The sequence below is a fragment of the Cucurbita moschata genome, unplaced genomic scaffold (genome assembly GCF_002738365.1).
Source record: "Cucurbita moschata cultivar Rifu unplaced genomic scaffold, Cmos_1.0 Cmo_Scf00017, whole genome shotgun sequence".
Taxonomy (NCBI): domain Eukaryota; kingdom Viridiplantae; phylum Streptophyta; class Magnoliopsida; order Cucurbitales; family Cucurbitaceae; genus Cucurbita; species Cucurbita moschata.
In genome coordinates, this window is record NW_019268533.1 from 3,032,509 (window position 1) to 3,048,972 (window position 16,464).

The following is a 16,464-nucleotide window of genomic DNA, read 5'->3' on the forward strand; positions in this document are numbered from 1 at the left end:
AAAAAAAAAAAAAAAAAAAAAAAAAAAAAAAAAAAAAAAAAAAAAAAAAAAAAAAACGCTATCGAACCGCCTTAAATAGTTGAGTTAATTTACGAAGTTACGATGAACTTACTTTTTACGGAGTTGTAATAATGTATATATAGGTTTGTTTAGATTAGAAGAGCGTTAATCTTGAGCTCAAGTTGCCTGGTTCTTAACCTATTCTAAATTCACGGTAGTGCACGTCAATATCATAATAATAACCTAAACTCAAAAGAGTAAAATGGAAATAAAGAACTCTCCGACGCATGCCACATTCATTTACGTTGTAAAGTATTAGGATGATTCCAAGCCTTGAATATATTCTCGAGCTCTCATGATTATCACTGGCTCTCTCAAGATTAAGTAGGAAAGATTGAATAAAATAGAAAATTTAATTATGATTTTGAGACATTAGAACAACAGTGTCGAGGAACACTAACAATTAAAAAAATTATAAAAAAAATAACTAAATCGTTCTTTATCGGATGACTCATTTTACTAAAAGCACGAACCCACAGCTCAGGGGAAAATCTTGATGGCATAAACTAAAAAATCACATAATTAATTTAATAGTTTCATTTTTACAAATATCAATTAAGAAAAAGTAAAAAAAAAAAAAAATAAATAATAATAATAATTATAAAATAATGGAGGAAACAAACAAAAGGAAAATTATTAATGAGCTGGAATTTCTTTTTGTTTTCTATATATATTTGTTTTTTTAAGGAAACAAACAAGAGAAAAGAAAAAAACCAGACTAATACCAAATGACCCACATGCCAATTTCAGAATTTTATTAAAAAAAATAAAGAAAAAAAAAATGAAAGAGGAAGATAATATAATTTATGATTTTTTACATTTTTTTTATTACCTTTTAAATTTATTATATTTTTGTGTCCGTAATATTTAAAAATATTTATTTTTTATATCAAAACTTTTAAAACTATATCATCCTTATATTTATATATTTTTTAAAATTTAGTGACGTTAACTTTACATATGTATTATTAACCACGAATGATTTAAAGTCATATGTATTATAGATAGAATATTATTAGATAAACTAAAAGACGACGAGGAGAAGAACAAAAACAAAAAAGTAGAAGAAGAGAGATAGAAGGGGAGAGGACGTGATGATACGAGAGAACAAGGAAATATTAATAATTTTTTTAAAAATAATTATTAATCTCGATAAGGATAAATTATTCAATGAAATCAACATGACCTGTAATAACTACTGAATATAAAATTGAGGTATTTATATTTCACGGTCTAAGGGTGAAAAATTGTTAGCAATATGCATCTAGCATATGTCTAGAGTTTAATGTAAAGCATCTGTTTTGAGAGTTAATCGAACTGGATGATTGATCAATGGATAAGTTTTGTAATGTGAAAAAATCGACCACGATCGACATATATACTGAAATCGATGATTCAAAGCCAAAATTTAGAACAAAAAATAAGAAGTATTCGACCATTGGCGTCTTTGACATTGCCTCTCAAGCGGCCCTCGATCGACTGTTGGTTGGAGTTGGATGGTCCTAGGAACTAACATGATTTAGGGGTGAAGTTGTAAATTTGTAGTGAAACTATTTATTTTTTTAAAATAGTTAATATGAAAATTAAATTATGTAAAAATATAGAAATAAAAATAGAATAAAAGGGAAAATTAGAAAAGATAGCCTAACGGAAAGTCGTCATTTTTGTTTGCTATAATTTATTGTGCGCTTCCTATTACCTCTTTCTCACGTCTCATTAAAAAAATTCATTTTTTCATTTTTTGAATTTTTTTTTTCTTTTTTTTTTCTTTGGCACCGAGTTAAAACAGTAAAATACATTCTTTTCGAATTGGGTCGTCGAATTGTTAACTTTTTTAATTTTTTTAAAAAAGTTTTATTTACCGACCCATAATTATTTGATACAATCTTCAAAATCAATCCATAATTATAAAAAAAAAAAAACAGATTTAACAACCACAACAAAGTAAAATTGTAACATCTTAACATAGTTCAACCTTGTCATAGAACCAAAGACAACTAAATATCGACATTTATTAAGATTCAGTTACTCTAAAAATAAGAAAAGTATAATGATACATCATAAAATTAAAAAAACATTAAAAAATAGTCAAAAATATTTTCGAAATAGATTTACTTAGGAAAGTTTCTAAATTATCTAAAAAAAATAATAATTTTTGAAAAATCTATTCAAACTAATTTTTTATACATCATTTTTGTGTCGATGGCGTATTATAAACCATAACAAAGTAATAAAAAAAAGAAAGTAAACAAAATAATAAAAATTTGACTAGAGTCGAACTTGCGCGTGGTGGAGTTGGTTGGGTCAATCCAAGGTTTTTGTGCTATGAATCCGAAACCGAACCGAGTTAATTTGAGTTCAACAAAAATAACCTAATCCAACTCGAAATACTAATCCAACCCCTATTATTCAGGTTGGATTGTTGTGTGTTGTCCGACTAGATATACCCACCTTAAATAATATCTGATAGCATTAATAAAAAAAAAATAATAATAAATAACCATACATTTTCATTTTCAAATAATTTTTTAAATTCTCACATTTTTGTTGACATGAAAAAATTGATAATTAGCGATACCTCTCCATCAACCAAAATAATTTGATTAATTTTCAAGACTCGGATGATTATTTGATTTAAGGTTAAATTAATAAAAATATCATTTTATTCAAAGATGTTCACAAAATTTTTAAAAATTCTACATTAATTTTTTTTAATATTCTTAAACTTTTAAAAAAATTCTAATTTTAACTACATTTTGTCTAAAAATTAAAAAAAAAATTAATAAAAATAATTTTAGAAATTTTAGACCGAATACAAAATTTAGTAGTTTATTTATTTATTATTATTATTAATTTAACCTTGATCTTAAAAACTACTCCCAAATTCTACATTTTAACTCTCTTTTATCTTTTATTTAATTCAATTATATTTTTCAATAATAATAAAAAAAAATCATTCCTAAGGAGGAGAAGTTCGAATCGAATATCTGATGTGACATGGAACGTATTTAACGTCGAACGTATTTAAAGTATTACTTACATAGGAAACATAGGAAAAAGACTATTTAATATTACCATCATCGTACTTTAGTTCATTAAGGAGAAAACGTGTCGGAAGAGAGAATAGAAAAGCTCGTAAAAGAAAAGAAAGGAATGATGTGTTTATTTATTTATACCCGATTTCTTCAACTTTGGGACGCAAGCGATGTGGGACAAGGACAACTGCCTCCCCCGCCAAACTCCCTACTCTTTTTTTTCCTAATTTTCTTTTTCTCTTTTTTTATTTTTATCATTATTTCAATTTTTTTAATAAATATATTTGAATTAACTAATAATATCAAATTATATAAGTATTAATTATTCTTTTTGTTATATTATTAAATAATGTATTCAAAATATTTATTTATTCACTTGAGGAAAAAAAAGTGGCATTAAATAAAGAAGATGAAAAACAAATAAAGATAATAATAATTTAAATTAAAGAAAATTTTAAAAAATATATAAATTTTTTCACTATCGACTTTGCTATTGTCCCCATCTCCCAACTTCACCGTGCAGTCGTCCCATCTCTTGTCTCGCCCCATTTGGGCTAGGAACGTCCTTGTTGTTCTTAAACATGATGTTTCTATTACTTCAATTATATGTAAGGATGTCTTTGTTTCACTCGATATTATTCACATTGTTGTGAGAGATGAATGGTTTTCTAGACGAATAAGATGATGGAGGAGGACCATGGCTTTTAAAAATTGTTATGCCTGTTAGACGAATATGACTCTACACAATGATATGATATTGTTCACTTTGAGCATAAACTCTCATGGCTTTGCTTTGGGCTTTTCCAAAAGGCTTCAAACGAGTTAGTATTCATTACTTATAAATTCATGATCATTCCCTAAATTAGCCTCGTGGGCCTTTGAGTCACTTTATGAGTCCCTTTATGCTAATGTTATAAATTAACACTGTCCACTAGCTTAGCCCTTTTCCTCTGTTTTCCCTCATTTTCTACGGCTTCCGATTCATCCACCTTCTCCACCATCGATGAGAACGCAAAGCACCACATGGGTATCCCTTACCGGACCCACGACGAGGTTGCGGCTCTGTACGAGTCGTGGTTGGTCCATCATGGAAAAGCTTACGACGCTATCGGCGAAAAAGAGCGGCGGTTTGAGATTTTCGAGGATAATCTCAGGTTCATCGATGAACATAACCGGGAATCGCGGAGTTATAAAGTTGGATTGACTCGTTTCGCTGATCTCACCAATGATGAGTATCGGGCCATGTTTTTGGGCGGCCGATTCTCCCCAATGCCTCGCCTATCCGCCGCTAAGAGCAGTAGGTACGCGACGGCTGTCGGCGATGATCTTCCGGATCATGTCGATTGGAGAAAGAAGGGCGCTGTTACGGCTGTTAAAGATCAAGGGCAGTGTGGTGAGTTCTGTTTTCCTCTTATTTTGCAGCATTTTTGTTTAACTGATCCGATGGATTCTGTATTCTCATTTAGTCTTTGATCTTTTGACTCTTGCAAACCACCGGTGGTTATCGATTTGCGTTTGTTTGAGTTTATAAGTAAGAAATACATCTCCGTTGTAATGAGGTCTTTTGGTAAAACAAAAAACTAAACATAAGAGCTTATAATTAAAGTGGACAATATCATTACCATCGTGGAGAGCATTAATTTCTAACATGGTATCAGGGTCACGCCCTGCCCTTAACTTAGTTATGTCAATAGAATCCTCAAATGTTAGAACAAAGAAGTTGAACAAAGAAGTTGCGAACCTCGAAGGTGTTGTCAAAAGTGATTCAAGTGTCGAATGAAGGGTGTACTTTGTTCGAGAGTTTTAGAGGAGTGGAGCCTCGATTAAAGGGAGGCTGTTCGAGGGCTCCATAGGTCTCAGAAGAGGCTCTATGGTGTACTTTGTTCGAGGAGAGCTTGTTGGGAGAGGAGTTCCACATCGTTTAATTAAGGGGTTGATCGTGAGTTTATAAGTAAGGAATACATCTCCATTAGAATGAAGCCTTTTGTGGAAATCAAAAGCAAAGCTACAAGAGCTTATACTCAAAGTAGACAATACCATACTATTATGGAGAGTCATGATTTCTAACGGATCATCGGTCACGGATGTTAACCGTGGGTTTTGATGGATGATCAACTTAAGTGGATTATGTTTTGAATGAAGGGAGCTGCTGAGCTTTCTCAACCGTGGCTGCAGTGGATGGAATAAACCAAATCGTTACCGGTGAATTAGTCTCTCTGTCGGAACAGGAACTTGTGGACTGTGATAGAACATAGAACATGGGTTGCAATGGTGGTCTTATGGACTATGCTTTCCAGTTCATCATTGACAATGGTGGAATCGACACCGAGAAAGATTACCCTTACAAGGCCAGTGATGACACTTGTGTTCCCGACCGGGTTCGTGTCGATCGACCTACTTCATTCGATTCATTTGTCGTTTCTGACATCTTCATTTGACTTGGTTGCTAATGTTTTGTCAACAGAATCATATTAAGGTTGTTGAAATAGATGGTTATGAAGATCTTCCTGAGATTGATGAGAGGTTGTTGAAAACGGCTGTGGCAGGTTAACCAGTTAATGTTGCCATTGAAGCTGGTGGCAGAGCCTTCCAACTTTACCAATCGGTAATCTCTTCAACTTTTGAACATTTCCCGAATGTTGTTTCACAAAGCTAAGGTTTTGAATGCATGTTCGAGAATATCCTGTTGTGTGTGTGTGTGTTTGGAAGACAGCCCATGTTTATGCATCATTCAGGGTATTGTGGGTATGTGCATCTTAAAGACAATATGTGTTTATGCGTGTGAGATATCTATCGGTTGGAGAGGGGAATGAAGCATTCTTCGTAAAGGTGTGGAAACATCTCCGTAACATACGCGTTTTAAAACCGTGAGGCTGACGGTGATATGTAATGGGCCAAAGTGGACAATATCTACTAGCAGTGAGTTTGAACTTTTACAAATGGTACCAGAGCTAGAAGAGGCTAAGCTCCGAAGGGGGTGGACACGAGGTGGTGTGTGAGCCACAAAGGGGATGGGGGTCCCACATCGATTGGAGAGAGGACGAGTGTCAGCGAAGACATTGGGCCCTTAGGAGGTGGATTGTGAGATCCCACATCGGTTGTAGAGGGGAATGATCATTCTCTATAAGGGTATGAAAACCTCTTCCTATCTGACGCCTTTTAAAACAGTGAGGCGGATGATAATACGTAGCAGGTTAAAGTGGACAATATTTGCTAGCGGTGAGTTTGAGCTGTTACAAATGGTATCAGAGCTAGAAGAGGCTAAGGCCTAGAGAGGGAGGACACGAGGCGGTGTACTAGAAAGGATACTAGCCTCGAAGGGAGTGGATTGGGGGTCCCACATCGATTGGAGAGAAGACAAGGGCCAGCGAGAACGCTGGGCCCCAAATGGGGTGGATTGTGAGATCCGGGTGTGGGAACCTCTCCCTAGTAGACGCTTTTTAAAATCGTGAGACTGATGGTGATACATATCGGGCTAAAATGGACAATATCTATGAACTTGAGCTCTTACAATGCATCATCATTCGTGGTGTTTTCTTTTTTCTCCTCTCTTTGTGTGTTGAAGACAATCTATGTTTATGCATCATTTCGGGTGTCTTCACTGGGCATTGTGGAACCGATCTGGATCACGGTGTTCTTGCTGTTGGGTACAGTAGAGAAGACGATTTAGACTACTAGATTGTAAAGAATTCGTGGGAAGAAAAATGGGGAGAGGATGGTTACATCAAGATGGAGAGAAATGTGGCGAACACTACCTGAGGCAAGTGTGGTATAGCCTTACAGGCATCATACCCCATCAAGACCGGAAAGAACCCTCCAAAGCCTCCTCCACCCTTAGAACACATAAAGATATGAGAAGTGTATGCTCGATGAGAACCCGCTCGATCATTGAACCATGATTGTAGATTTAAACACGAAGCTTAAAATATAATTTCACGAGATGAAATTCACTTGGAGCCAGTAGATTCGCTCATTCCCGTATAGGATAAGTAAATGCATAGTTTTACTTTGAACCTTATCCCTATATTATAGATCCTTTAAATTATTATTAAAAATAATTAATTATTTACTAGGTTTTTGGTTATAAATCCCAAAAAAATATTTTTAAATTTTTTGAAGGAGAGAACACGAGGGGAAGGCAAGATGCCAGCGCATGACATCAGCAATGATGCCAACGCATGATGTCATGTTGGCATCATTCCTTATGCCAATAGTACTAACCGTCTTTCGAGTCCATTTTTCGAGCGATATTCTCTCGACTTACTTTAGGACCTCTTTAAGGAATTTTAGAGATTTAGAATTTTTTAAGAGCCCAAACTGATTCTGAGATGTTGATCGAACAAGTAACTAACCATTTGGATTTTTTTTGCAATAAATACTTGTAGGAATTGACTATGACTCGAGCATATGGACCGTTAGCATGATTTATGAATGAATTGAGCATGAAAATGGATAGCTAATCCTAGATTTATAGATTATTGAATGACTTAGCTCGTTTCATGCAATAAGATTTATGAAAATACCAAATTTTTCTATAATGGATTTGAATGCTTTGTTGGGACTTTAACGTGATGTGATTGACCGTACTTTTCTTTGTCAAATATGTGTGATTTTATGATTTAATGCTATTTATTTCTAGAAGCGTGTTATGAAGTTGAAATACCTATTTATGCCCTAATTTATGTATAGACTAGATGTTACGTGGCCTAGAGGATATGCAAGACATGTTAGAGAGTCTTACTCTACAATTTGCCTTTTCTTGGTCCTCGAGCCACGTTTAGAGCTCATTGTGAGCATATGGGTCGACTAGGGCTATGTAGGAATTGTTAGGGCACAACCCCTGATGAACTCACCTCAGCTGGTAAGGGTCTATCTTGCATACAGTAATGCGATGTCAACTACTTAGGGCCCGTGACACATCAGAAGGTACTAGTGAGGGAGTTTCAATTGTATTTATTAGGGAGCCTGTCTTACGCTATTTAAAAGCTTGGAATGATGAGCGAATAGGGAGCTTGTTAGCTGTTATTAGAGGGAGCTTCCAGCAAGCACTCAGTACTAGATATCTATGGAGATATAGGGAGACTTGAAGGTTATTAACAGCAAGTGGCGACTCCTCCATACCTATTAAACTTCCCTAGATCCCGAGATAAATGAGAGCATCCCGACTTATGTGCAGGAAGTATGATAACTAGATGGACCATGGAGAGTAAGTTACTAATAACGACCAAAACAAATGGGCCCTTGTGTTTTGTCGTTCGTTTTCTATTACTAATAACTACAAGCGTCTGGAAAAATTTAAAAGGCGAAAAATAAGAATCACATAATTAATTTAATAATAAGGAAATTAAAAAAATATATATAAGGGAAGAAACAAAGAAATAAAATTTTAATGAGCTGGAATCTCTATTTTTATTTTATATATTTTTTATTTTTAAGGAAATAAACAAGACATAAGAAAAAAATAACATGACCTGGCAAGTACCGAATGATCCATTGGATTTGACATAGAATTTAGATTAAATTAATAAAAAAAAAATACACTTCGAATTTCAACTTTTATCTTGAAAAAAATATTTTAAACTTTGAATTTTTTTAATAATATCTTTAAATTTTTAAAAATTAAAAAATACTCGAACAAAAACTATTTGAAAAATACCTTTAATAAACTTTCGTAATTATTTAAAAAATTTATAAAAAAAATTTCAAAAACACCTTTAAAACTTTTTTTTTTTAAAAAAATTTTAAAATACTTTTACTTTTGGTACCACGTTAAAAAAAAAATACTCATATACTTTCAAGAGTAATATTAAAAAATTCTGAGATAATCTATAGATAATACCGATCGATAGTTTTCATCCATATATCGACCGTAAAAAAAAATTAATTTAATTTTTTTTTAAGATTAGAGGGTTAATGCTACTTTTAAAATTTCATGGGTATTTTTTAAACATAGTACTAGAAAATGTATTTTCAAACTTTTAAAAAAGTATTATCAATATTAGAATTTTTAGATTTTTTTTTTTAAAGTTTAAGAGTATTATCAATATTTTAAAATTTTATAGGTATTTTTTAATATATTTTAATTAATTTAGTTTATAATTTAATTTACTTTTTTAAACTTTTAAATTTATTATATATTTGAAATATTTATATTAATCTCTAAATTTTTAAAAAATCTATCATTGAAATTTTTTTTAATTTTATTTTTTCAAACAAATTAATGACAATTTTAAACACGATTAGAAATCCTAACTGATTTAGAACCACTTATATTACATGATAGGTTTACATTATTGCAAGCTAGATGACAAAGGAAGAGAGAAAGAAAAGGAGAGGAAACGACACTCTTACAAGGAATAAAATGATAAATAATTATTACTCTTTTTTCCTTAACAAATTATTTATCGAAACGTGTACCGTGCATTATAATATAGATTCGACTTATTTCTTTTTTTTTTTTTTTAATTTAATGGTGACAAATTGTCGACAATTTTAAGTTTAATGTTGTTCATCTTATTAGACGACTCGAAGAACTAACCGAATTTGCGAGCCAAGTCGAAAGCTCTGAAGTAACAACCTTAACAATGGGATTAAAAAGTTGAAAAAAAAAAAAAAAACTTTGAACACCTCTGTGATAACTCTCTAAAAATAAATTTATACCGAGTTATTTAATCAATAATTTTGCACACATACTCGTCATTTTCTCATTAGTTGTCTTATTTATAATAATTAGTTAACATGAAATAGTGTACGGTGGTCCAACATGAAAATGTGATCAGATTGCATAAATATAGTCTGCTTGTAGACTTAATCGATTTTATGTTATAAAGTGCAAAATATTTATGTTGAACCATGATGTCGTAGCAAATTTGGGAGCAATTTTGATGGTGATAATATGTTTGGATCAATATGTTCGAACCATGTGCTGAAACAATTTCAAACACGATCACTATTGAGAAGGACATATTGATTTTTTAAAATAAACCATAGTAATACGAATAGGGTGTTATCTAGGATAATACTAATTGATTTTTAACGACAAACACGACTATTAAAAAATATTGAAATACGCGGCCAAACCTTAAAAAGCATATAAGGTAATTTACTCTAATATAATAAAGCAAAATAATAATGATACAAATTTATAAAGTCAATTAGGATAATAATTTGTGATGCTCAATTATGGGTAACGTTAGATCATTGGTCTAAAACCTTTTCTGAAAAAATTTTATTTATATATAATTTATAATTTGACTTATTTTGTGATGTCCCACATTGGTTGGGGAGTAGAACAAACCACCATTTATAGCCGTGTGAAAACCTTTCCCTAGTAGATACGTTTTAAAGCCTTGAGCGGAAGCTCCAGAGAGAAAACGGACAATATCTGATAGCGGATCTGGACCATTACATATTTATATATATATATATATAAATATAAAATTCAAATTATAAATTTTTGTTTGTGTTTACTTGATTTTAACTTTGAAATGTATTTTTTAACTTTCAAATTTTGTTTAATTTTGTATCTATCTATATATATATATATATATTTTAGAAACCTAATTAATAATTAAATCTATTAAATTTTAATTTTAATTTTAATGGTACGAAAATTTAAATTTTTAATCTTATGATTAATGTAAAAAGTGTATATATATAGTTAGTAATCTATTAAATATAAAATAAAATAAAAAATTAGTCATTTATTTAAAAAAAAATAACCAGATGTAAATAGAGACGTGTTGCTTATGGCCGCATGACAGATATCCTAGTCTTGCTTGTTTGAGTCGGTTGACAAAGACATCAACCAATTGAGTGGAGGAGGATGTCACGGTCATGCATATCCAAGGTATGTTGTCAATAGCCGTATGATAGATATCCCGATCTTGTTTGTCCAGAACATGTTGTCCATGGTTGCAAGCCTGTTCCAAACCTATTCTACATGCTTTCATCCTAGATAGTTCTTTACCATTTCATATTAGGTCAGTATGGGGATGTATGACCGTTCACCAAAATCGTGTCTACATCTACAAGGGCTAAAATGACCCAAAATGTACTATAGAGGGATATGACCAGTTGTTAACTTCTCCCTATCCGATAGTTATATGCAGTAAGCCGTTGTTGTTGTTTGTTGCTTACATTCCCATATAACACCAATTTCAATATCTCAAATCTTGCTTTCAAAACTCTCTTTTGAAATCTCTCTGCCCGTTTTTTAAAATTTTCTTCGAAGAAAATTTATTGACTAAGCATGGAAAGAGAATGGAAAACATTTTTTCATTAGTAAATGGGTCAGAGACAACATTATCTCTATCCCATTTTATTTAAATATATTTACAATTTATATTGAAATATATATATTTGATTATACTAAAAAAAAAATAGTTAATTTGGAGACTTTAATGTTTAAATTAAAGATATATTATAGATTTTTTTTTAACGTAAGTAATATTATAATTTAAACTTTTAAAAGTTATGCAGGAGGTGCAGATATTTTTCTGAAATTCGCCTATATAATGCACCAATTCCTTCACTTCCTCTTCACACCCAACTCCACCAAACATGGCGGTTTCCACCACTTTCTCCTTCCCCGCCGCCGCTCTTCTAGCCATTTTCCTCTGTTTTCCCTCATTTTCTTCCGCTTCCGATTCCGATTCCGATTCACCCACCTTCTCCATCATCGACGAGAATGCAAAACACCACATGGGTATCCCTGATACTCTCGATTCTGATTCCGGCGGCTTCCCTAACCGGACCGACGACGAAATTGCGGCTCTGTTCGAGTCGTGGTTGGTCCATCATGGAAAAGCTTACAACGCTCTCGGCGAGAAGGAGCGGCGGTTTGAGATTTTCAAGGATAATCTCAGGTTCATCGATGAACATAACCGGGTGCCAAGGAGTTATAAGGTTGGATTGACCTGTTTCGCTGATCTCACCAATGATGAGTACAGGGCTCTGTTTTTGGGTGCCCGATTCTCCCCATTTCCTCGCCCATCCGCCGCGGATAGTGGTAGGTACGCGACGGCTGTCGGCGATGATCTGCCGGATCATGTCGATTGGAGGAAGAAGGGCGCTGTTACGGCTGTTAGAGATCAAGGACATTGCAGTGAGAATAAATTAATAAAAATATTCTTAAATTTTATAATTTTATTTATAAAAAAATAACCTTAAATTTTTTAAATTTTCAATAATAACTGGGATTAAAAAAAAAATCTTAAAAATATATTTATTATTAATTTTAGATGAAAATTTTGTATGGTTTCAAAAATATTCTTAAATTTTAGAAAGTTTTTATTAACCCATTTCAAACTCCTAAAAAAAATACTTAGGTAATATTAATACTATTATTCTTCCTAAATAAAAATTCAAAAAATGTTTTTTTTTACTGTTATGGACAGAAATAGTCTAGATTACTTTTTTTAATGTTACAGTTTATTAATATTTTTGAAACGTGGTATTAATGATAATATTATTTTTAAAGTTTTTAGAAAAGTTTAAGAGTATTAATGAAATTTTGAATAACTCGATACTATTTTTGAAATAAAGTTGGTGGGTATTTTTAAAAATTTTCTATTAATTTCGGGACTAAATAGAAATTAAACATATTTCTATTAATTTTGCAAATCATGCTCTTGGATTTCTCCATTTCAATCAAAATCGAGAGACCAGAGTGGTTAATTACTTAAAACACATGGTTTTAGTGGTGGGTTTTGAGGGATGATTAACGTTAACTTAAGTGGATTATGTTTTGAATGAAGAGAGCTGCTGGGCTTTCTCGGCCGTGGCTGCAGTGGAAGGAATAAACCAAATCGTCACCGGTGAGTTAATCTCTCTGTCGGAGCAGGAACTTGTGGACTGCGGTCGATCTAAGTTTCTTACCGGTTGCAAAGGTGGTTATATGGACAAAGCTTTCCGATTCATCATTGACAATGGTGGCATTGACACCGAGGAAGATTACCCTTATAAGGCCCTTGATAATTACACTTGCGATCTCGACCGGGTTCGTGTCGGTCGACCTACTTCATTCAATTCATTCAATCGTATCTGATGTCTTAATCTCACTCGGTTTCTAATGTGTTATCAACAGATCAATATAAATGTTGTCTCCATAGATGGGTATGTAAATGTGCCTCCGGGGAATGAGAGGTTGTTGAGAAGGGCTGTGGCTGGTCAACCAGTTAGTGTTGCCATTGACGCTGATTCCGAAGCCTTACAACATTACAAATCGGTAATCTCTTCCAACTTCCAACATTTCCTTAATGTTGTTTCACAAAGCTAAGGTTTTGACATCTTCTTTATCTCTCAATTGATATGGGATCTCATAATTCACTCCCTTTCGAGGTCAAGTGTCTCGCTCGCACTTGTTCTCTTCTCTAATCGATGTGGGACCTCTCAATGCACCCATCTAAGGCCTAGTGTCCTTGTTGGCACACCAACCGTGAGATCTCACAATCTACCCCTTCAGGACCCAGTGTCTCGCTGGCACTTGTTCCCTTCTCCAATTGATATGGGACCCCCCAATGCACCCCTCTAAGGCCCAATGTTCTTGTCGGCACACCAACCGTGAGATCTCACAATCTATCCTTTCAGGGTCCAGTGTCTCACTGGCACTTGTTCCCTCCTCCCATTAATGTGGGACCCCCCAATCCACTCTTTTGAGTCTTCAGTGTCCTTGTTGGCACACCGCCTTGTGTCAACTCCCTTCAGAACTCAGCCTCTTTGCTGACACAACGTCTTGTGTCTGGCTCTAATATCATTTGTAATAGCCCAAACTCACCCAACACAGATATTGTTCTTTTTGGGTTTTCCCTCAAGATTTTTAAAACGTGTCTTCTACGGATATGTTTCCACACCCTTATAAAGAATGTTTCGTTCTCTTCCCAACTAATATGGGAGTCCAACAAGAAAAACCTAAAAAGACAATATCAGCTAACGATGGGATGAGCCATTTACGTATTTCACTTAGGAAATTGTGTGTTTTATAGACGGCCATTATTTATGCATCATTCATTCAGGGTGTCTTCACCGAAGACTGCGGAACCGAGCTGGACCACGGTGTTGTTGTTGTTGGATATGGCACAGAAAATGGTTTAGACTACTGGATCATTAAGAATTCGTGGGGTGAAACTTGGGGAGAGAAGGGTTATATGAAGTTGGAGAGAAATGTGGTAAACACGGCAGGCAAGTGTGGTATAACCCTAATGGCTTCATACCCCATCAAGCTTTGAAAGAACCCTCCCAGACCTGATGCTGCTTCTCCACTCGAGCCCCTGGCTGTATGCGTAACCAACCATTAGAACACAGGTGCAGTGTACACAAAGCTACGAGAAGTGGAAGCTAAGCTTGATGACACCCTGCTCTTGAGAATTCAACCATGCTCGTGTTGTGTTATAGTCCCCTTGCTTTGAAATAAATTGCATGTGTCTATCCTTATTTCCGTTTGGATATGGTTGAACTTATCAAATGTTTAAAACCTAATAATATCGTTTGTGTGTTTGTTTGTGATTCTAGTTTTTTAAATTGTACGTGTTTGATATACGACAGAATTATATTCAAGTAATAACCTAAAAAGAGTGTATTATAATCGTAATTGTGAGATTTCACGTGGGTCGAGGAAGAGAACTAAGTATTGGTGTGAAATTTATTTAGTAGGAGAAAGCACTCAAGGAAAAATCCAAACAAATAAGGAAAATATAAACTAATTAAAATAAAAGAAAAGAAAGAATATTAATATCCAATATATATTCCATAACTAATATATTCATGAAATATTATATCTTAATAAAAATAATATCTATTAGCTGTGGACTTGGGCCGTTACAAATAATATTTGTTAACGATACGTTATAAATGGTATCAAAGATAGACATCGAATGGTGTGCTAGCGAAGATGTTGGGGCATGAAGGGGGTGAATCACCTGCATCGATTGGAGAGAGGATCGAATGCCAACGTCTTGAGGGGAGTGGTAGATTATGAGAGCCCACGTATAAATGAGAATGAAAAATGGATTATGATCCCACCTCTCTTATGGAGGAGAATCAACCAACTTTATTATAGTTATAAATTATTTGATTAAATCATTTAGTAGAGACACAGGAATGAGAGTATTACATATAATAATTTTGTATAAAACTAAATCACTTATTATTCATCTTAATCTTGATTGGTCACATTAAATTCTAACATAAAAAATAAATGGAAGAAATGCAATTAGAACCTTAAAATCCTCAAAAAAAAAAAAAAAAAAAAAACAAAAAAACAAAACAAAACTACAAAAACGAAGAACAAGAAGATGGGTATGAACATGAAGTCGATAACTCTATCGTTCGTGTTATTATTATACGTTTCTATAGGAACAGCTCAATCAAGTGATGGAGTTTTTGACGTAACAACATACGGTGCTAAGCCTAATGCTGATATAACTCAGGTAAAAACTAATATCAAATATATCGATGTTTAGATATTTTTACGATGATAAATCTTTTCTAATTATGTTCGAGATTTTTGAAAAGATTCTAGAAAAGGCATGGAAGGACGCTTGTGCTTCACCGATTCAAAGTAAATTAATTATTCCAAAAGAGACTTACACGTTAGGTGTAATCACAATGCTTGGTCCTTGCAAGAGTCCAATTGATATTGTCGTGCAAGGAACAATAATGGCACCCGTAGATATAACAGGTGATGGTTGGATTCAGTTCAGATATGTCGACAAAATTTCATTAACAGGTGGCGGAGTTTTTGATGGACAAGGACAAAAAGCTTGGGCAAGTAACGATTGTCATAAAAACCCCAAGTGTGCAAGAATTCCAATGGTAAATACACTTAAATTAACTATTTCCAAATTTTAATTTATTGTTTATACTCATGCATGATCGTTTTTTTTTACAGAGTTTGAAGTTCAGCTTTGTAAAAGATTCAATTGTGAGGGACATAACGTCAAAAGACAGCAAGAATTTTCATGTCAATATCCTAGGTTGTAAGAATCTTACTTTCGATCACGTGACCATAAATGCACCGGGGAATAGTATTAATAGTGATGGAATTCACATGGGTCGTTGTGATGGAGTTAATATCATCAATTCAGTTATTGGTACTGGTGATGATTGTATCTCACTCGGAGATGGAAGCAGACAGGTAACAGTTACGAACGTGACGTGTGGACCTGGACACGGCATAAGCGTAGGAAGTCTAGGACAATATCTTGTTGAAGAACCGGTTGCTGGGCTTTATGTCAAAAATTGTAAATTAATTGGTACAACAAATNATAATCAGTAATCTAATCCAACGGTTGTAATTGTATCATCAATATAAATTCTCCTCAACCGTCCGATTTATCGATTCTCGTCAAGGCCAAATTGTCAGCACACG

The 16,464-nt window shown here is 33.5% G+C and overlaps 2 protein-coding genes and 1 pseudogene across 2 annotated transcripts; all 3 read left to right on the forward strand.

The window, feature by feature from the left end:
* Nucleotides 1–2,262: 2,262 nt before the first annotated feature.
* Nucleotides 2,263–5,817, forward strand: LOC111455545 (annotated as a pseudogene).
* Nucleotides 5,818–11,639: 5,822 nt separating this feature from the next.
* On the forward strand, nt 11,640–14,605 carry LOC111455476 (zingipain-2-like). Its single transcript, XM_023097184.1, has 4 exons — nt 11,640–12,201; nt 12,854–13,095; nt 13,183–13,323; nt 14,111–14,605. Exons 1-4 carry the CDS (start codon nt 11,658–11,660, stop codon nt 14,321–14,323), a joined length of 1,140 nt encoding a protein of 379 aa, XP_022952952.1. The 5' UTR covers nt 11,640–11,657; the 3' UTR covers nt 14,324–14,605.
* Nucleotides 14,606–15,367: 762 nt separating this feature from the next.
* LOC111455546 (exopolygalacturonase-like) lies at nt 15,368–16,371 on the forward strand. The gene is made up of 3 exons (XM_023097259.1): nt 15,368–15,523; nt 15,609–15,908; nt 15,985–16,371. Exons 1-3 carry the CDS (start codon nt 15,389–15,391, stop codon nt 16,369–16,371), a joined length of 822 nt encoding a protein of 273 aa, XP_022953027.1. The 5' UTR covers nt 15,368–15,388.
* Nucleotides 16,372–16,464: the final 93 nt, after the last annotated feature.